The 22,772-nt window shown below is 43.4% G+C and overlaps 1 protein-coding gene across 1 annotated transcript in view; it reads left to right on the top strand.

Annotated features, from left to right (window-relative positions):
* The first annotated feature begins 324 nt into the window (after positions 1–324).
* Positions 325–22,772, top strand: part of LOC139233673 (myosin light chain kinase, smooth muscle-like) — a 97,028-nt gene continuing 74,580 nt past the window's right edge. The window contains exons 1-3 of the mRNA XM_070864077.1: positions 325–469; positions 19,147–19,263; positions 21,787–21,939. Coding sequence (XP_070720178.1) covers positions 325–469; positions 19,147–19,263; positions 21,787–21,939 — 415 coding nt within the window. The remainder of the gene's footprint in view (positions 470–19,146; positions 19,264–21,786; positions 21,940–22,772) is intronic.

The following is a 22,772-nucleotide window of genomic DNA, read 5'->3' as shown; positions in this document are numbered from 1 at the left end:
GAGAGTCCCGTGGTGTGAATTTAAACTATTTAATCAGCTTGGCCGTTGTATTTTGGACTGTTTGCTCTGCAATTGCACTTCTGCATGTCCTCGATCGCAGTGACTGGCCTGGCCCGGGGCCAGTTGGTAACTGCCTAGTTCATATTTATAAATATATAAGCAGATACACATAGTGCCATCACATTTCCTGTGCAGAGGAGGAGGAATGTCTACATGTATGACCGGTTGAGGGTGTGAGCTTTGAGAAGCCACCGCTTGCAACACCACCAGTAAGAGTTTGAATAAAAAGCAATGGTTAAACCGTGAGAGAGAGAGAAAAAAACAATGAGTTACGTGTCTACCCTTCACATCAGACTGCAGAAACCCTCCCAGCAACCGGGCAACAAGCGGGAGAGTGCAAGCAAGGCTGTGTCGCCAGCAAAGCTTGGGACTAGAATTCAGAGACCGGATTCTGAATGTACCCATGCAGGTTAGCGGCTGTGTGTGTGTTGTGTGTGTTCTGTAGTATATCAATCTCGATACAGTGCATGTACGAACTGAGATGTCTAAGGGTATATCATTATGCATGTATATAATTATCTGCACAATAAAAGTTATATTAAAGAAACTTTGATCAATCTTGTACCTGTTTGTATATTTTAATATGAATGTAGGTATTTACATTCAACGACTGATAATCCATAGCACATCGTTGTGCTTGAAGCGTTTTTGAACTAAAATAGTGGGAATTCAATACTAGCAATTTGCATTTTCAAATAATTAGAATTAAGGAACTTTGAATTAAAGGGAGCAGACTATATATATATATATATGTGCGTATACACATGTATTTTGTGAATGTCTACTGCATATTATGTCTGTGTATGCATTGTAAATTTAACCCATACATATATAACTGGGGAGCATGTCCATTTTGCGAATATTTGGGGTCGCAGTATATTTTTTATGGTTCAAATTGATCAAAGTTTGTCATCAATTTTGTGCAGGTAATTGTTTTTACAAATGTTGCAGAAAAGTTTTATTGTTTTTTTATGTTTTTTTCTGGATTGAAAACATTAATTGCTGGAAATGCACTGTACCTGAAAGAAAAGCAGTTACTTTAACATTGATATCTAGGCATGTTTCGTAAATGGGGGACTGCTATTTCTAGCGGCAAATTCTCATTTTCATTTTTAAAATGCCAAAACTAAAGTTAAAAGGTGAACAGAACGTATCTGTTTTGATCATATGGCCACACTTGGAGTTGGTGATCTGTCCCTCTTGGGAATTAATCAACCTGCTTTGCATTTCCACCATTTTCTGATTTTACTTAAAATCTCCCGGTCTTTCTTTCCAAATCTTTCTTTTTGGATTCTGCGCACATTCTGTTAAATGTGTTCACTTCACGGGTGTTAAAAGCTGACTTCAGAGTCGCTGAGCACTGCCCAAGAGTATGAAAGTTTGCTTAACTTAGTCAGCCTCTTGATATATATTAATGATCTGGACTTTGGTATATGGGACATAATAGTAAAGTTTGCAAATGACACAAAACTTGGAAATGTAGTAAATAGTGATGAGAATAGTAACGGACTTCAGGAGGCCAGAGATAGACTGGTGAAATGGGCAGACCCATGGCAGATGCAATTTAGTGCAGAGAAGTGTGATGTGATGCATTTTGGTAGGAGGAATGAGGAAAGGCAAGATAAACTAAATGGTACAATTTTAAGGGGCGTGTAAAAACATAGAAACATAGAAAATAGGTGCAGGAGCAGGCCTTTCAGCCCTTCTAGCCTGCACCGCCATTCAATGAGTTCATGGCTGAACGTGAAACTTCAGTACCCCCTTCCTGCTTTCACGCCATACCCCTTGATCCCCCGAGTAGTAAGGACTTCATCTAACTCCCTTTTGAATATATTTAGTGAATTGGCCTCAACTACTTTCTGTGGTAAAGAATTCCACAGGTTCACCACTCTCTGGGTGAAGAAGTTTCTCCTCATCTCGGTCCTAAATGGCTTACTCCTTATCCTTAGACTGTGACCCCTGGTTCTGGACTTCCCCAACATTGGGAACATTCTTCCCGCATCCAACCTGTCCAAACCCGTCAGAATTTTAAACGTTTCTATGAGGTCCCCTCTCACTCTTCTGAACTCCAGTGAATACAAGCCCAGTTGATCCAGTCTCTCTTGATAGGTCAGTCCCACCATCCCGGGAATCAGTCTGGTGAATCTTCGCTGCACTCCCTCAATAGCAAGAATGTCCTTCCTCAAGTTAGGAGACCAAAACTGTACACAATACTCCAGGTGTGGCCTCACCAAGGCCCTGTACAACTGTAGCAACACCTCCCTGCCCCTGTACTCAAATCCCCTCGCTATGAAGGCCAACATGCCATTTGCTTTCTTAACCGCCTGCTGTACCTGCATGCCAACCTTCAATGACTGAAGAAAGAGAGAGATCTGGGGTGTATGTATACAAGTTTTTGCGGTTAGCAGCACAAGTTGAGAGGCACACGGGGATCCTTGACTTTATTAATCGAGGCAGAGAGTACAAAAGCAAGGAAGTTATTCTAAACCATTATAAAACACTGCTTGGGCCCCAGCTGGATTATTGTAATCAATTCTGGGAACTATTCTTTAGAAAAGATGTTGAAGCCCTCGAGAAGTGCAGAAGAGATTTAATAGAATGGTACTAGGGATAAAAGACCAGTTATGCGGAGAGACCAGAGTGATTAGAGTTGTTCTCCTTAGAGCAGAGAAGGTTAAAGGGAGATTTGATTGAGGTGTTCAAAATTTATGAAAGGTTTTGATAGAGTAAATAAAGAGAGAGGTAGGTAACCAGAGATCACCGATTTAAGCTAATTGGCAAAAGATGAGGGAAAAAAATGAACGCAGCAAGTTGTTGCAGTCTGGAATGTGCTACCTGAAAGGGTGTGGAAGCAGATTCAATAATAAACTTCAAAAGCGAATTGGATAAATACTTGAATGGGAAATACTTGCAGCGCTATGGGGAAAGAGCGGGGGAGTGGAATTAATTGTACAGCTCTCTCAAAGAGCTTACACAGGCATGATGTGCCAAATGGCATCCTGTGCTGTATCGTTCTATGATTTTATTTAGAAAGGACTTTGGGGCGCTCAACAATAACCTGCAGCAAAAGGAGAAAGATCACCTCATTTACTTTATCTAATACCTCAAAGTGGGCCCAGTTTCATTATTCTTGGGAAGTGGGTGTCGCTGGCAAGGCCAGCATTTATAGCCCAATCCTATTTGCCCTCGAGAAGGTGGTGATGAGCCGCCTTGAACCGCTGCTGTCCGTGTAAGAAAGAAAGACTTACATTTATATAGCACCTTTCATGATCTCGGGATGATCCATAGTGTTATACAGCCAATTACGTACTTTTTGAAATGTAGTCACTCTTGGAATATAAGAAACACGGCAGCCAATTTGTGCACCACAAGGTCCCACAAATAGCAATGTGATAATGACCAAATAATCTGTTTTTGGGTGTTGGTTAATTGATAAATATTGGCCAGGACACAGAGGAGAACTCCCCAGCTCTTCTTCAAGTAGTGTCATGGGATTTTTAACATCCATTAGAGAGGGCAGAGGGGCCTCAGTTTCCTTATTCGAAAGCCGTCACTTCCGACAGTGCAGTGCTCCTTCAGCACTGCGTTGAGGTCTCAGCTTAGATTATGCGCTCAAGTCTCTGGAGTGGGACTTGAACCTGCAACCTTCTGACTTGGAGGTGAGCGTGCTACCCACTGCAGAACAGCAAATGCAAGTTAATTAAGTTAGTAAACTTTAATAAGCATTGGAGAACTTCATTAAAAGACAGGGGTCTCATTCATTCAGTTTTGGGCTGGACGGTCCAGTTAATAAACAGTATTTCCCAGACATTTCTGAAATGAAAACCACAGAAGACAGAAGTCTGATTTTTAAAATAGAAGCCCCTTCTATCCATTGACTTGTATATGTTACTTATTTATACTGTTAAAGATTCTGAAGGATTTCCTTCGATAGCAAGTGAATGCCAGAATTCAAAGCTGTGATCTCAGCCGTGTCCCATCCGCCCTGTCTGGTTCTGAACTGGGCAAAGGTGGAAAGCTATAACCTCCTGTCCAAGGTTTGGTGAAATTGGAAGGAGCTTGGGATTTTCAAACCAAAACAAAAAGGTTGATGATGTGTCAGTTTTTCATATCTATTTAAACTCTTATCTGTGTACATTACAACCCCTCATTACAATAGTGATTACTGCACTTCATTCCTCGTGAAGCGCTTTGAGATCTCCTGAGGCTGTAAAAGGTGCTACAATGAAGCAGGTTTCTTTCTTCTTACATGTTTCTTTGACCCGCAAGTAAAAATGAAAGAGAATCATGAGCTTTTTTTATTGTCATTAAGTCAGTGAGCTTTGAACTTCAACTTCAAGACCGAGATTGATAGATTTTGTTGGTAAGGGTGTCCAGGGATGTGGGACAAAGGCGACTAAATCAGCCATGATCAAATTGGATGACAGAACATGCTCGAGGGGCTGAATGGCCTACTCCTGTTCCTATTTTCCTAACCCTACTTCCTTGTGAGTAAAGTTAACTTGTTATAACGTAGTTGAAAACTCGTGTATTATTCAGGAATATCATATAGTCTTCTTCCCTCCACAATCTTCTCCCTCCTCTTCTGAAGGTAGTGACTCCAGTTGTAGGTACAGTTCCACAGGTGCTGGTAGATCTGTAGTAACTTGCCCAAGTGCAGATAGCAAATGTTATACCCTTGTTTAAAAAGGGGGAGCGGGATATACCCGGCAAATACAGGCCAGTCAGCTTAATGTTGGTGGTGGGGAACCTTTCAGAGACCATAAACTGGGAGAAAATGAATTGGCATTTGGCAAACTATATGTTACTAAATGAAAATCAGCATGGATTTGTTAAAGGCAAATCATGTTTGACTAACGTGATCGAGTTCTTTAATGAAGTAACGGAGAGGATTGATGAGGGTAGTGCAGTTGATGTTATGTATATGGACTTTCAAAAGGCATTTGACAAATTACCAAATAATAGACCAGTCAGTAGCAGTGTGGATGCAAAATTGGCTAAATGACAGAAAGCAGAATGTAGACGTGAATGGGTGTTTTTCAGACTGGAGAGGAGTATGCAGTGGTCTCTCCCAGGGGTTGATATTAGGACCACTGCTCTTTTTGATATATATTAATGACCTGGAATTGGGTATACAGGGCATAATATCAGATATTTGCAGATGATATGAAACTCGGAAATGTCGTAAACAATGAGGACAGTAACAGACTTCGGGAGGAAGTAGATAGATTGGTAAAATGGGCAGTCATATGGCAAGTACAATTTAACACATGGAAGCTTGAAGTGATACATTTTGGTGGGAAGAATGAGGAGAGGCAATATAAAAAGACAAACTTGCATTTATATAGCGCCTTTTGCAACCACAGGATGTCTCAAAGCACTTTAAAGCCAATGGAAGTACAAACTAAATGGTACAGTTTAAAAAGGGGTGCAGAAACAGAGCGATCCGGAGGTGCATGTACACAAATCTTTGAAGGTGGCAGAACAAATTGAGAAGGCTGTTAAACAGCATGTAGAATCCTTGGCTTTATGAATAGAGGCATAGAGTGCAAATGCAAGGAAGTTATGCTAAACCTTTAGAAAACACTGATTAGGCCTCAGCTGGAGTATTGTGTTCAATTCAGGGCACCGCATTTTAGGAAGGAGGCCAAGGCCTTGGAGAGGGAGCAGAAGAGATTCACTGGAATGGTACCAGGGATGAGGGACTCCATGTGGAGAGACCAGAGAAGCTTGGATTGTTCTCCTTAAAATCAGGAAGGGTCACTAACGAGAAACTTTCTGGTGGCAGAAGGGTCAGTAACCAGAGGACTCAGAGTTAAGGTGATTGACAAAAGAACCAGAGGGGACATAAGGAAACACTTTTTTACACAGTGAGTTGCTGTGATCTGGAACGCACCGCCTGAAAGGGAGCTGGAAACTGATTCAGTAGTAACTTTCAAAAGGCAATTGGATAAATACTTGAATAGTAAATTTCTTTCAGAGCTACGGGGAAAGGGCGGGGGGAGTAGGACTCGTTGGATAGCTCTACCAAAGAGCTGGCACAGGTATGATGGGACGAATAGCCTCCTGCTGTGCTATGATTCTTAAGATTGCACAAGGTCTGCAGATGGAATGGACTTGAGGCACCGAATAGTCTCATTCCATATTCCAGGGAAATGCCCAAACTGATTCCAGGAAGGGCCAGACAACCAGGACAGGAAGGAGACAATTAATTCATTCTGGGTGGATTCAAACATGATGCACACTCGTGGCAGAAGTTTTAAAATTTATTCCACGATTTGGATCATTGACCGACTCTGCATTTCAAATATTTTCCGGTGCTGTCCTGCTCTGAATCAGGCTATCAAAGTGCACCTGTTGATGCTGAGAACTCGACAAGGGGGCTTGACAAGATGGATGCAGGGAGGCTATTTCACTCATAGGGGAAACTAAAACGAGGGGACATAGTCTTATAATAAGGAGCCACCCATTTAAAACTGAGATGAGGAGGAATTTCTTCTCTGAGGGTTGTAAATCTATGGAATTCTCTGCCCCAGAGAGCTGTGGAGGCTGGGTCATTGAATATATTTAAGGCGGAGATAGACAGATTTTTGAGCGATAAGGGAATAAAGGGTTATGGGGAGCAGGCAGGAAAGTGGAGTTGTGGCCAAGATCGGATCAGCCATGATCATATTGAATGGCGGAGCAGGCTCGAGGGGCCGAATGGCCTACTCCTGCTCCTTATGTTCTTATGTAACTTCCCACTCTGGGAGATTTTTTTTGTCTTTTTTTTTTTACTTGAATTTTTTGAAGAATGAGCCGGCACACATTGATAGCACATGTTTGTTGTTTTGGTGTGGATTTTGTGCTCTCAGTTTCCCACATGGCAAGCTTGTGATCTCTATCTTTGGCTGTGCCATCAGAGGGACAGGTCAGACCAGAGTTGAAGCACTTCCTCCCTCCCTCCCCCAAATATAAAGCGAGGGGAAAATTTACAGAGGTTACCACAGAGCAGTCCGGCATTTCCATTCACAGCCAGTTAGACAGAAGTTGACGCCTTGGGGCTGCTGTTGGTTCACCATCTTGTTCTTGAAATGATGTGTCGTACAGGGGAACATCATAGAAGCAGGAAACCTATACACAAATAAAGGGAAGCTGTTAAAGCTGAGCAGTTGCAACCGATTGGTCAACTCTGGAGTTCCTCAATCTGATAACTCTTTGAGCCTGGTTTTAAAACTGTGGTGTTTGCTACAAACATTTTTTTTTAAAAAGGTTTTTTGAGCAAGCCATTTTTATACAGTTATCAAAACAAGTGCAGGCAGTGTGATTTTTGCAACAGTTCAATGTAGCTCTGAACCAATCAGATGAAATGTTCCAATGATTAGCAATTGTAAACGTGAGTCAATAAGAAACCAAAGGTACAATTCCAGGGTCACACTGGTTATTAGCAACGGCATCCGAGACTGATGAACGAGTCGCTGCAATTCCCCACATTACCACAGTGACTACACTTCAAAAGTACTTCATTGGCTGTAAAGCGCTTCAAGATGTCCGGTGGTCGTGAAAGGCACTATATAAATGCAAGTATTTATTTTCTTTTTTTTTTTAAATACATGGAAAGTTGAGGCCAATCCTTACACAAAAAAAAACCAAACTAAGCTTTGAGTTTTGATGTATATATAATAGATAATGACATTGGATATATAATTTATGTAATTTGCAGAACATATTAATAGCAAGTAAAAAACAGACTCTAATTGTTAGCCTCACTTCTATTCACTATAAACTTTGTTGCTGTGGAGATCAAGATAGTGGATAGTTTGCATTTAATTGATTGGGACAAATAGTATCTACTGTAAATAATTGAGTATTCAGAGTACAGTTTTTAATTCACCTACTCTGGTGACTGTTACAAGCCAGGTTAAAGAGAGTGATAGAGCCTCCATTAGTTTGACTGTAACTGTGAACAATACAGGTTGAACCTCCCTTATCCAGAACTCCCTTATCCAGAACCACCCCTCGTCCGGAACCATTCCTGGCCACCGGCTGGCGCATGCGCAGAACTCCAACATGAACAAATTGAAGTCCTTCCTCGCTGTCGACTCCTGCAATCGCTGGCCTGACCCAGTTATCCCCCCCCCCCACCCCCACCATGATCACTCTGCCGCACTCCCAGCCCCAAGCTAGCCAGCCCCGCCAAGCCCTTGCTCAGTACCTGTACCATCCAATTTAACGTGACCACCCCTCGTCCAGAAAAATCCCTTATCCAGAACAGGCCAGGTCCCGAGGGTTTGGGATAAGGGAGGTTCACCCTGTACCATCCCAGTGAGATGAGCATTGTTTGAAATAGCCTTTCCTGCTATCATTGCACCAGCAGGGATCAAATGATATTCCGCAACAGGGATTAGACGAGAAAAGCCATGCTTAAACCAACAGAAACTAAAAATATCCCCACTGTGGGGAATAGACTGCCAGGGAATGGATTCATTCCCCTATCAGACTAGCCGGGATTACACTACAGTAACTGGGAGTTGAAGGATACTCTCACCCCCACTTCCAGCAGTTACTGGATGTATGCTCTCACTACAAGCAAGAACCAGATGTCTGACCAGCAGAGTTTAGACGATACTTCATTCTTTCTTTCTACAAGGAATACCATGCCCACCTGATCAGACTAAGAACATACCAGCAGCTCCACAAGTCTAACAAGGATTGACTCAATACGATCATCAAGGATTGGTTCTATCCCCAGCTTTTTTATATTTGTTTTAAAATGACAGGCCGTAGTTGAACAAGGTCAGAGGTTGTGATACAGTCAATGTCAGCTGTGACTCATTGGGTAGCACATTCGCCCCTGAGTCAAAAGGTTGTGGGTTCAAATCCCACTCCAGGGACTTGAACACTTAAATCTAGGCTGACACTCCAATGCAGTGCTGAGGGAGTGCCACACTGTTGGAGGTGCCATCGTTTGGATGAGATGTTAAACCGTCGACGTGAAAGATCCCATGGCACTATTTCGAAGAAGAGCAGGGGCGTTATCCCCGGTGTCTTGGCCAATATTTATCTCTCAATCACCATAACAGAAAGAAAACAGATTATCTGGTCATTATCACATTGCTGTTTGTGAGAGCTAGCTGTGTGCAAATTGGCTGCAGCATTCCCCACATTACAACAGTGACTACAAACCAAAAGTACTTCATTGGCTGTAAAGTGCTTTGAGATGTCCGGTGATCGTGAAAGGTGCTATACAAATCCAAGTCTTTCTTTTTTTTTTAAAACAGTCTCTACTTGGGTGACATTTCTAAGTTGGTTGAACATTTATGTCTTAGCCACTTAATTGAATTACAGTCTTGTGACTCTCTTCTAATATAAAATAAAAATAGAAATGCTGGAACCATGTCTCGCAACATCTGAAAAGCGAAAAGGCAGCTTTAATGTTCTGAGTGTAGACCCTTCACCCTGGCCGGTGGAACTACGGGGTCTAGCTGCAGCATGGCTGAATGGGACATCGAGTATTTTTCTTGTATGTTCAGATATAACATACTCTTGGCGTCTATACCCAAAATGTTCGTTTGTCTTTCCCATTCAGATGCTGACTGACCTGCTGTGTATTTCCAGCATTTTGTTTTGCAGATTTTCATAATTTTCACTTCATGTTTTCCTTTATTTCTTAAATTCAACCTATATTTCACTTTTACTTCCTTTGGTTTCAGTACTATGACAATCCATCTTATAATGGGCTTGTAGTAAGTGACCAAGAATCAAGCACGTTGGAAATTTCTGGATTTTTTCTATCAGTAACCCTTTGAACTTGTTGAACTAAATGGGTGGGGTGTCGGGGGTTGTATTTCAGTAAACATCTTTAAGTCTCACTTCATTCTTCAGATTTGTTTGAATTTAAGATAAAAGGACAACTGAAATTCTTTCAATATTCAATTATTTTTCACCTTATGTGTTCTTCGTTGCTGCAGTAAAATACCTTTCAAGTACTACTGCTTCCCACTGCTGGGCGTGTGATTGGACCTGGAATGTTTACCTTGCTAATCACGCATGTTAAGCTGGCAGAGGTGCTAGTATATTCTTCGTTACTCTTGGTCTAGTCAGGCAATTAATTTTCTTTGGATGCTTATTCATGTGCGTAAATTGTATCCTCATATTGTTTCTTTATGACCTATAAACTTGGGGGTACGACTTAAACACATGTGTCACTCGGTCTCTGGTGGGAAATCTCCATTGCGATTTTTTATCTTATTAATTGTTTACATTTCTTTCCTGAACGCATTGATTTCTTTCTAGGGTACACTCGATACGAGGGACCACCTATGATGATGACACTTCGATGATAGCTGACAGCTTTGGCTCCATGGTAGTGCTCTTAACTCTGAATCAGAAGGTCGTGGGTTCAAGTACCGCATCAGATACTTGAGCCTATAATCTAAGATGACACTTCAGTGTTGTAGTGAGGAAGTGCAGCATTGTCAGAGATGCTGTCTTTCAGCTGGGATGTTAAACCGAGGCCTTGTCTACCTGCTCAAGGTGGAAATAAAAGATCCCATGGCACTATTTGAAGAAGAGCAATTGCGTGCTCCTGGTGTCGTGGCCAACATTTATCCATAATATAAACTTTCATCACCATCATAGGCAGTGCCACGGAATCAAGGAAGACTTGCTTCTACTCTTAACATGAGTTCTTGGGTGGTTGTACAGTCCAATACGAGAACTACAGTCCCTGTCACAGGTGGGGCAGATAGTTGTTGAGGGAAGGGGTGGGTGGGACAGATTTGCTGCACACTCTTTCCGCTGACTGCGCTTGATTTCTGCATGCTCTCGGCGACATGACTCGAGGTGCTCAGCGCCCTCCCAGATGCGCTTCCTCCACTTAGGGCGGTCTTTGGCCAGGGTCTCCCAGGTGTCAGTGGGGATGTTGTACTTTATCAGGGAGGCTTTGAGGGTATCTCCTTATAACGTTTCTGCTGCCCATCTTTGGCTCGTTTGCCGTGAAGGAGTTCCGAGTAGAGCGCTTGCTTTGGGAGTCTCGTGTCTGGTCTGCGAACAAAGTGGTCTGCCCAGCGGAGCTGATCGAGCGTGGTCAGTGTTTCGATGCTGGTCTGGTCGAGAACACTGAGGTTGGTACGCCTGTCCTCCCAGGGGATTTGTAGGATCTTGCGGAGACATCATTGGTGGTATTTCTCCAGCGACTTGAGGTGTCTGCTGTACATGGTCCATGTCTCTGAGCCATACAGGAGGGTGGGTATTGCTACAGCCCTGTAATCTGGATGACATCCCACTTTCAAGTTAGCTGATTCCAAGCTATCTGGTTCATGTTCTTTTTATTAACAGACTGCTAATGTTCATTCCCTTCTTGGTTTCTCAGAGAGAATGAGAAAGGCATGAGGGCTCTTTGACCCCTCCCTCAACTCTGTGTTTGGGGACTGACTTGCCAAGTTGTCAAAGTTACAATCTGATTAAAGTGCCTCCCTTTGTCTGAGGCACCTGACAGTCTGTTTAGCCTAGAGCCCTTTGGGCACATTCAGTGAACCCATTCCTGACGGGTGCCGTAAAGAACACATTTCATCTCAATGGCATGAAATGCTTGTAACTATAGACAACTATCCCATTGTTTACATTTTAACCTGCATTCCATTTCTGCTGGATTTGGGAGTCGAGCCCTGCAACAACAACAATAACAACTTGCATTTATAGCACGCTTTTAACGTAGTAAATCGTTTTAAGGTGCTTCACAGGAGGGTAATCAGGCAATCTTGCAACACAATCACAAACTAGAAATGCAGGTACAGTATCACTGCCTGGTATCAACATTCCAGATCTCCAAAAAAACATATGTCGCATAGTAAAAGGCAATCTTTGCTACCAATATGTTTATTCAGAAACTAAAAAAACATAAATACACTAATAAATACAGGAATCTAATGGCCAAGTGCCTTAAATCTGATACCCTTGCTGATTCTCTCGGACCTACTCAAAGACTTCTCGCCCAGAGTTCAGGGATCCGAATATGCAAACCTCTGCTATTGGAGCTTGCTTGTTTACTTCAGTGAGGTTTTTCTCCAGTAAATTTGCGAGAGGAATAAGTTGCTATGTTTACTATGTATTCTGTGCCTGAAGGCTTCAGCGCATTGAATTAGCAGGAAATGGCTTGTCTGCAATGAGAGCCATTTCTCTATTAGGTAATTGTTCCTTCGGTAACTTTACCTCTTCAGTATTTATATTTGATTTGGTGACACTGGAAAGACAAAAGTTTATTTACATACAACACGGAGCTCTCAAAGGTGCCTGTTATTTTGTCAATTCAATGTGAAGCTCGGCCCTTTTGAAGGTCGTGTGTGTGAAAGAGAGCTTTTAAATTCTCTTCAATCAAACTAGGATTGGTTTTAATTGACACGTACTTTCAATTTGAAGTTAAAATGTTTGCTCAACAATTGGTTTAAATGGTAAAATTACACTGATGCTGCTTTAGACCCTAGTCAATGATGTAACAGTAAAAATAAACAGAAATAAACTGCAAATGGGGGAAATCTGAAATAAAAACAGGTACGGTCAGAATACATAGCAGGTTCAACAGCAGCTATAAAGGTAACATATTTAGTGCAAATACTTTTTCATCTGATGAAGTGTACAGACCCGAAACATTGTAACCTGTAATGAAAACAGCAAGTGTTGGGAAACATCCAGCAGATCTGGTCACATCTGAGGAGAGAGAAAGAGAATTAACGTTTCAGGTCAATGACCTTTCGTCAGCACTGGAAATGTTGGAGATGAAGAGGGTGCAGGAACAGAGAGACTTGGGGGGGTGTATGTACACAAATTGTTGAAACTGGCAGCACAACAAAGGCTGTTTATAAAACAATGTATTGAGATCCTTGGTTTAATAGAGGCAGAGAGCAAAAACAAAGAAGGTATGCTGAACGTAGAATAATGTTGTAAACACTGGTCAGGCCTCATTGTGCATATTTCTGGGCATCACACTTTAAGAAGGATGTGAAAGCCTTGGAAAGGGTGCAGAAGAGATTTACTAGAATTGTACCAGGGGGTGGAGGGACTTCCGTTACGTCAGACTGCTTGTCTGACATTCAGTACTGGATGAGCAGAAATTTCCTCCAATTACATTTTGGGAAGATCTTCGGTCACACCACAAACTCCGTTCCCTAGCCACAGACTCCATCCCTCGCCCTGGCAACTGTCGTATGCTGAACCAGACTGTTCGCAACCTTGGTGTCATATTTAACCCCGAGATTAACTTCCGGCCACGTATCCGTGTCATCAATTTCCACCTCCGGAATATCAGCTGACTCCATCCTTGCCTCAGCTCATCTGCTGCTGAAGCCCTCATCCATGTCTTTGTTACCTCTAGACTTGACTATTCCAATATGCTCCTGGCCGGCCTCCCACGTTCTACCCTTCGTAAACTTGAGATCACCCAGAACTCTGCTGCCAGTGTCCTAACTTGCACCAATACCCATTCAGCCGTGTGTCACCCCTGTGCTCGCTGACCTACATTGGCTCCCGGTTAAGCAATGCCTCCATTTAAAATTCTCATCTCTTTTCAAATCCCTCCATGGTCTCTCCCCTCCCTATCTCTGTAATCTCCTCGAACACCACAGCCCCCCTGTGACATCTGCGCTCCTCTAATTCTGGCTACTTGATGGCTGTGTCTTCAACTGCCAAGGCCCTAAGTTCTGGAATTCCCTCCCTAAACCTCTTTACCTCTCTTTCCTCTTAAAGACGCTCCTTAATTCCTTCCTCTTCGACCAAGCTGTCCTAATATCGCCTTATGTGGCCCTGTATCAAATTTTGTTTTACAACACAGCTGTGAAATGACTTGGGACGTTTAACTACCTTAAAGGCATTATATAAGTACAAGTTGTTGTTGTTGTTGTGAGACTGGAGAAGCTGGTGTTATTGTCCAGCAGAGAAGGTTAAGCAGAGGATAGAGAGGTGTTCAAAATCATGAATGGTATTGAAAGAACCAGAGGCGACATGAGGAAATATTTTCTGACACAGCGAGCTGTTGTGATCTGGAATCCACTGCCTGCAAGTGTGGTGGAAGCAGATTCAATATAACTTTCAAAAAGGGATTGGGCAAGTACTTGAATAGGAAAATAATTGCCGGGTGTTATGGGGAAAGAGCGGGGGAATGAGATTAATTGGATAGCTCTACCAGAGCTGGCACAGGCTCGATGGACTGAATGGCCGCCTGTGTTGTATCATTCTATTGACTCTAACTTCTTTTAAGCAAGTGCAGAACCGAGCGCATAGAGTCAGGAAAAGAACAAACGAAGACAGGAGTGATTAAATGGCACAAGGGATGATGGTGCAAGGCAAAAGGGAATAATAATGAGGCAAGTATAGAAACAAAGGATGGGCCCAGAAGATATGTAATTGCTATAACTGGGCTTTCCATTGTGACACCTCGCTGCATCCTGCGAGTTGTGACGTTTTTTCCCAGACCGCTAGCTTTTTGTTTTCTAAAATGTTGTACTTTTCTCAAGCTCCCTACAAAGCAGAAAGCTTTACTGGGCTGGTTTAATAACTCTGCGTTCCCGCCCGTACGTGAATTATATGGGTTCTTAAGAGTCGATTCAAGATTCTATCTGATCCCGTGAATGAAAATGAGGATGTAGTATTGTTTTCAGCAATATCTGATTAGTATTTTACAAAAATATGTTTTTCCTTTTTTTTGAGATGTTGGAAGGGGCCCAGGTTAGCGTTTGCTCATCATTGAATAATGTCTTCCTTTGAACATTCCAGGAAGCTGGTTTTAAGAAAAGATAACAAGTGTAGAAAGATCGGGAGGTTAAATGCTCCACTGAACACCCTCTTCTGATGTTTCGCAGTTGGATCGCTGCGTGTTGTTTGGGGACTGGGTCACTTTCATTTCCTTGTTTGGTTTTGTTAGGGTTGTTTGACCCGGCTGGTCATCCAGTTACCATCAATATTTGCACGCCTTCTTGCACTGGAATCTGCTCTATAAACATCGTGTTCTCTTTCTTCCTCGAGATCATTCAGGGTTGTTTGTGGTTAGACTGCAAGGACTAATTAGTATCTCTGGTACAGATATTTAGAGCAGTACTGCAGATATAGGCCTGTGAAGCTTTCCATCTGTATTGTCGTGTATGTACAGCTTGTGTCATCAATGAACTGCTTGAATTTGACGAAGGAAGTAGATTTTTTTAAATCCATAATCTGTCGTATGATCTCGTTTGCAAGGGTGTTAATATTCTGGTTTCCTCAACTTGGTTTTCCTTACATATATGTTGTATCATTATTGCAAAGTCATTTTGTTTCACACCATCGCTGCAGTTATAGTGTAAATGGTGCCTGGGTCCAGAGAGTCTCACTTCAGTGCCAGGCCAGGACCTGACCCCCGACCGGAGGAGGGAGTTTGCTTTACTCCAGAGTCAGTTTAGGCCTTAACACCCGGTGCACACTACTCCAGTTTAGTGTCGGTGTGAAGCCGACACCACTTCACACTCGGTTTGCCAATCCTCCTGGATTGCCCGTGATTCTCCCAGATCGAAAGATCGATTTCTCCTGAGCGCTGCGGCTGATGACCTGGGATGACCATGCCTGTGTACTTCCCGATGGCCCTGACTGTCCAGTTCCGAGGACCCCGGCTGATGTGCCTACATTCAATGCAAAGGACAAAAGCCAATCCCTGATGTGACTGGTTTCCATTGTAGCTGAAAAACAGGAGCGAGCAGATGCACACTGTTAGGTATGCAACCCTATGTAACCAGTATGCTACCGCCACCAGAGGCCGTATCTGTTGGAGGCCCAAGGGATCCCTGCATCCCTTGGGAGCACTGTATAGATGCAGGCCTCCCACGCTGTACCAACACTCTGGAGTTAGAATAAAGGAACTAAGTTCACACTTACTCACGTCTACAGTACTCAGTTACATTACTTTATTTGAGACATAACACACACGAAGGCAGAATATTATCTGAATGGCGGCAGACTAGAAAAAGGGGAGGTGCAACGAGATCTGGGTGTCATGGTTCATCAGTCACTGAAAGTAGGTACAGCACGCGGTGAAGAAGGCAAATGGTATATTGGCCTTCATAGCTTGGGGATTTGAATATAGAAGCAGGGAGGTCTTACTGCAGTTGTACAGGGCCTTAGTGAGGCCTCACCTGGAATATTGTGTTCAGTTTTGGTCTCCTAGTCTGAGGAAGGATAGAAACATAGAAAATAGGTGCAGGAGTATTCTTGCTATTGAGGGAGTGCAGCGAAGGTTCACCAGACTGATTCCAGGGATGGCTGGGCTGTCATATGAGGAGAGACTGGATCAACTAGGCCTTTATTCACTGGAGTTTAGAAGGATGAGAGGGGATCTCATAAAAACATATAAGATTCTGACGGGACTGGACAGGTTAGATGCGGGAAGAATGTTCCCGATGTTGGGGAAGTCCAGAACCAGGGGACATAGTCTTAGGATAAGGGGTAGTCCATTTAGGACTGAGATGAGGAGAAACTTCTTCACTCAGAGAGTTGTTAACCTGTGGAATTCCCTGCCGCAGAGAGTTGTTGATGCCAGTTCACTGGATATATTCAAGAGGGAGTTAGATATGGCTCTTACAGTTAAGGGGATCAAGGGGTATGGAGAGAAAGCAGAAAAGGGGTACTGAAGGAATGATCAGCCATGATCTTATTGAATGGTGGTGCAGGCTTGAAGGGCCGAATGGCCTACTCCTGCACCTATTTTCTATGTTTCTATGTTTCTATACACCGAGAGTATGCAGAAATCAAGCGCAGGCAGCAGTAGGAGCGTGCGGCAAACCAGTCCCATCCTCCCTTTCCCTCAACGACTATCTGTCCCACCTGTGACAGAGACTGTGCCTCTCGTATTAGACTGTTCAGCCACATAAGAACTCGCGTTAAGAGTGGAAGCAAGTCTTCCTCGATTTCGAGGGACTGCCTATGATGATGATGATGACTGGATAACTACTCAATGTGGCTACAAGTGGGACTTTTGCACCACAGCAAACACCTGAAATCCTTTACCATTGTGTGTATCTTTTTGCCTTGAGTGCAGCGTAGCTCAGCTTATGTATGACTTTGACAGCCACTGATAAGGCATGGCAACCAGCTCCTCTGAGCTGCAGGTCTTGCTCCAGCAATGTGCAAATATCTGCAACGATCTGGCATGATAGCCTGAGCTTCCTTTGGCACTGCTGCTCAGTCACGTTGAGGAAGTTCATCCTCTGCCTGTATACCCTGCGTTGGGGATATCGCCTCTGTTGCAATAAAGCCCTGTGTTGATGCCCTCTGTCCTGTGCAGCATCAGGTGAGTGAGGAGAAGGTTGGTGTTGTTGCTGGTGTGTCTGGTGCTGCTGGTGTTGGGGCTCAATTTGGTCCGATTCTGAAGACCAAGGTGCAACAGTATAAACGGCACCCATGCTGATGTAATAGTGGGCAGGTCAAGTAGCGATGACTGAAGCAAGCTGTCACTGGTGTGATAGGTTCTACCAATGAGGTGAAACTGGATCCCGAATTTGTTGAAAATACTTGCAACCTCTAGAAAGCTAAATCTGTGCAACAACAACAGCCTTAGGAAAGTGACCTGGTGGGAGTATTTATTGTGCTTTCCATGTCTGCACTAATGAGCTGGATCAATGGCCATTGAACTTCCGCCTCAGGGTCACAGACGTGGTTCCCGAGCTGCGTGGTTCCCGTGGTCATCCAGGGAAATTTGAAAGCTAGGGTTAAAAAGAGATGCAAGTACCTAATAATCATTTCAATTACCTTGGCTGCCTCTGCCGTTCAGTCGCTGCGAGGGAAAGGCGGGTGGGGGGGGGAAAGGTGGGCGGGGAGGAAAGACGGGTGGGCGGAAAGACGGGGGGGGGGAGGGAAAGGCGCGCGGGGCCGGGGTGACAGTGGGTTAGCGACCTGCTTCAAGTTATTTAAAATGTCTTCCCGATCCGTATCCAATTACACCCGCACAGATGGCAGAAAATTCCGGCCAAAGTGTCATGTTTCAAGTGCGGACTAAGTATTTTTCGACTTGTGGTCAGAGGCAATAAAGCTGATTGATCTTAGGAATCAATAAGGGAAAGCTTTCAAGTAATAATAGCTTATTCGTTAAATATCAGGTTAATTCCTTGTTGGGTTGGGAATATTTCTGTTACGATTTTTATAGGCTCACAGGGAGCAAAGACACTCCACTACAGGGGACACAAGCATGATAAGGTAAATACAATAACATTTGAAAATTGCGGGGGGGGGGTGGCGGGGGGTCCCGTGATCGAGGAATACATTCAAGCAGTGTTGACAACCCAACTTCACACCAACGTTAAATGCACCTTTGTTCTTGGGTCCTCCTTATTCTGCGATCCTGTTTACATTTGCTATTTGATTGTTTCCCCCTAATCCCTGCATTCTCGGTAAGATGTCACAGATGACTCATTACTTAGACCCTTTTATGTATTCATCTTGAAATCTTACCCATAATGGGAGCAGTATGTTGTATATAAGATGCATGATAATAAAATGCCTTCATTGGAGACACAGGGTGCTGCAGTGAGCTAGAAATGTTCTTTAGGGAAGGAAATCTGCCGTCCTTACCCGGTCTGGTCTATATGTGACTCCAGACCCACCGCAATGTGGTTGACTCTTAACTGCCCTCTGAAATGGCCTAGCAAACCGCTACAACAAAGTTAGCACTGTGGGAGTACCTTTACATACGGACTGCAGCGGTTCAAGATGGCGGCTCACCACCACCTTCCTTAAGGGCAATTAGGGATGGGCAGAAAGTGCTGGCCTTGCAGCAATGTCCACATCCCAGGAATGAATAAATAAAAAATATATATAAAGTTCTTCTTCACCATTGAAGCATGTGTACAAATACACTCCATGCTGATGTGATGCAAGACCTCTCTGTCTATTGGTTGTAAGTGTCTGATGTGAAGTGAGTTTGGCCGTCTCATTATAATTCCTAGTGGGTAAGGGCACAAATTGTCCTTAATTTATATTGACCTTCCCAATGAGAGGACACAGGACACTTGGTGCAAGGCGTAATCTAAGTACTGCATCATGGCTGTACTGTATTTTTTAACTAACTCTTTTCTGTCTGGTGTGTACTTGCAGAGTGTCCTGTTTTCACACAAACCCTGACCGATGTCACCGCGGATGAAAGCAGCACGATCACACTACAGGGGACAGTTACTGGAACACCTCCAATCACCATCTCCTGGTTTCTAAATGGTGAGCTCAAGCCCTGGCAGTGTGTGTTCAAGCATGCATGTGGCAGGTTGATTTCAAGAAAGGAACTGTACGAGTATGAGTGCCACAGTCTGATGTCCAGGGGTGCACAAGAATCAGACCATTGCTTAATGCATCAGGGGCAGGAACTTAGAATCCACTAACAATTTGAATGCTGGGCACATAATGAGACTGGCTTACATCAAGAATTCTTGTATATTGATGGACTGACTGCAGTTGGCTATTCACTGATAGTCCAACATCTCCAGCAGTGAAGCACTGACCTCACTTGATCAGCTCCACTGGGCAGACCACATAGTCCGCATGCCAGACACGAGACTCCCAAAGCAAGCACTCTATTCGGAACTCGTCCCCGGCAAATGAGCCAAAGGCGGGCAGAGAAAACGTTACAAGGACACCCTCAAAGCGTCCCTGATAAAGTGCGACATCCCCACTGAAACCTGGGAGTCCTTGGCCATTGACCGCCCTAATGGAGGAAGTGCATTCGGGAGGGTGCTGAGTATCGTCGCCGAGAGCATGCAGAAATCAAGCGCAGGCAGCGGAAGGAGCGTGCGGCAAACCAGGCTCCCTGCCCACCCTTTCCCTCAATGACTATCTGTCCCACCTGTGACAGAGACTGTGGTTCTCGTATTGGACTGTACAGCCACCTAAGAACTCATGCTAAGAGTGGAAGCAAGTCTTCCTCGATTCCGAGGGACTGCCTATGATGATTGTGTATATGATCAAGGTTGAATGTTTGAACATGATATTTATATGATTGCCTTCCCTTAATTGACCACAGAATATGAGAGCCCTTTGGTGCGAGAATAACAAGTTTTATGTCATTCAGTCGGCTATATTAATCAGTCATTGTGTTTACCTTCTATACTTAATTAAGTGCTGACTTCATCGTTGCTAAGTACCTCTGCCAGCTGAATGTTTTCTATTTATTGAATGATGTGCAAAGCTGTAATGGAAGGTTCAACATAGGTTAGGCAATTGGGAATTTTTATAAGAAATTAATTTACCTTTTGTTGACGGTTGTTGAAGAATCCTGAGTGAGCAGGCCCTGCTCATTGCCGGCTAATTGCCAGATGGGGCCTTCAAACAAGTGTTAAGTCCCTAATTTACATATTTAAGAGTCATATTGCCTGTTTTAAGCATTCGTTTGTGTTGACTTAAAACAGAGTTCTTTTTGTTCATTTGAATAGTAATGAGTTCAATCTTCTGGTAATAATAATTTTATTCTTTAACTTCAGCACAGAAAGCAATTTACAAGCAGAGTATAGTCACAGAGCACTTGAACCTAGGCATGGGTCCTTTCGTGTTGCTTGAACAAAGGAAAAAGCTTTATTTCATATATTGTTTTCTTATCAAACTGGAGCAGGCATTACCTAATTTGGTAGTTTCTGGCTACTGCATAGTCCAGAAACACAAGTCTGCATTTTCTTCAACATATGTCAACAATGTTAGAAGCACACAAACACATTGTGGCCTTGCTGTGGTAAGCATAAACCTTCTTATTTTCTAGACTTTCTTATTCTAACCTAATATTTCTAATCTAAACATTCTATTCTGAAAATATCCAAGGCTGGTTGGTTGCAAACATCAGCCGTTGCTACTCTCGCTCTCTCTCTCTCTTTCTCTCTCCCCCCTCCCTCACTCCAATGATACCAACCACATGTTTCCCTATATCGAATAAGCTAAACATGAACACCTTTCAAAAGTGGAATTAACCGAATTCCATATCCAACAGCTCTCTCCCTCCCAAAGCTTCAAATTTCAAATTCCCATTCTCATGTTAAAATGTATTCATAGCCTCACTCTTCTGTATCTGTGCAATCTCCACTAACCCGACAACCCTCAAAGCTCCAAACCTCTGTTCCTCTGATGGACAGCCTTGGCTCAGTGGTGGCACTCGGCTCTGAGCAGAAAACCATATGTTCAAGCCCTACTCCAGAGACCTGAACATATAATCTATAATATGCCAGCAGCTTGGGACGCCTAATAAAAGGCCCCCACAAATGTAAGAATTTGGGCACAGGCTTTCTGCCTGTTTTACACGCAAAAGCAACAGCAGAATGAGGAAGCATTGCAATTCCTCAAGGTTTGGGGGATTATTGATGGTACCCATGTGGTCTATGAGGCCGCTAAACATGGTGTTTACAATCAACAAGGGCTTCCACTCCATCAACATCCAGGCCGTCAGTGACCAGTAGCACGGCTCCGGCAGGTCAGGAGTAGCAGTCACAATTCTTAGAGGCAATGCTTTGTGCCTGGAATATTTGAAGGAGGAGGCCGACCTTGAAGTTAGCACAGGAACAGTCATGAAAACTCAGGAGAGTGCGTTGTTTCCCGTGCAGAATGGGCAAGATAGTTGACTCTAAATTCTTGATTACAGTAAGCTTTGAATATATACAGCAAAGTACTGTATTTTAATCTTCAATTGTATCTTCAGCAGATCGCACATTTTGGTGATTTGTCTTGACTGATGTCCATGCTGATCGCCATCTGGTTTGGTTTCAGGTAAAACTGCAAAGTTTGGCAGAGCTTCCTTCACCAATGGAGTTGCCCAGTGGCTGGTGGAGGACTGTTTGCCAGAAGATGCAGGAATATATGGGTGTGTTGCAGAAAACCCCGCAGGAAGAACGTCCAGCAGTGCGACAGTAACAATCCGAGGTGAGTGTGAACAGTGAAAGTGTTGTGTGTACAGAGATTGACACTAAGTAAATGTTGTAGACTTCTTGTAGGCAAGAAATTAGTGTTGGTGACTATAGATGAGCCTTGAAATTAATTCTGAGCACATTTTATGTTTCTTTACTTAAATTTTGCCCAATTCAGATCATAGAATATTACAGCAAAGAAACAGATTATTTAGCCATGAAGTCTGCACCAGTGTTTGTTTCCACAGACCGCACCTAGTCAAATCCCATGCTCCTCATTTCCCCATAGCCTTTAATATTCCAAGCAATCAGTATAATCCTCTTTTGAAAGCATTTAACCATATGGTTTGCAGCCTCGGTGTCCTGGTCAACCCTCTGACTCCCTTATCCTCTCCTTCACAAAGACAGTCTACCTCCACCTCACTGACACTGCTCGCCTCTGTTCTTACAATCATAGAATCATAGAAATTTATACCATGGAAGGAGGCCCTTTCGGCCCATCGTATCCAGCCTAATCCCACTTTCCAGATCTTGGTCCGTAGCCCTGTAGGTTACAGCACTTTAAGTGCACATCCAAGTATGTTTTAAATTTAGTGAGGGTTTCTGCCCACCTGACCACTACATTGCTATCTTCCTGCAGTCCGCAGCTTTCTTCATTATCAACCACACAGCCTATTTTAGTATCAAACTTCTTAATCCTACCCCCAACATTTAAGTCCAAGTCATTGATATATACCACAAAATGCAAGGGATCCAGCATTGAGCCCTATGGAACTCCACTGAATACAGCCTTCCAGTCATAAAAACACCCATCTACCGTTACTCTTTGCTTCCTGCCTCTGAGCCAAT

The sequence above is a fragment of the Pristiophorus japonicus genome, chromosome 21 (assembly GCF_044704955.1).
Source record: "Pristiophorus japonicus isolate sPriJap1 chromosome 21, sPriJap1.hap1, whole genome shotgun sequence".
Taxonomy (NCBI): Eukaryota; Metazoa; Chordata; class Chondrichthyes; family Pristiophoridae; genus Pristiophorus; species Pristiophorus japonicus.
This window is presented reverse-complemented; position numbering and strand designations above follow the sequence as displayed.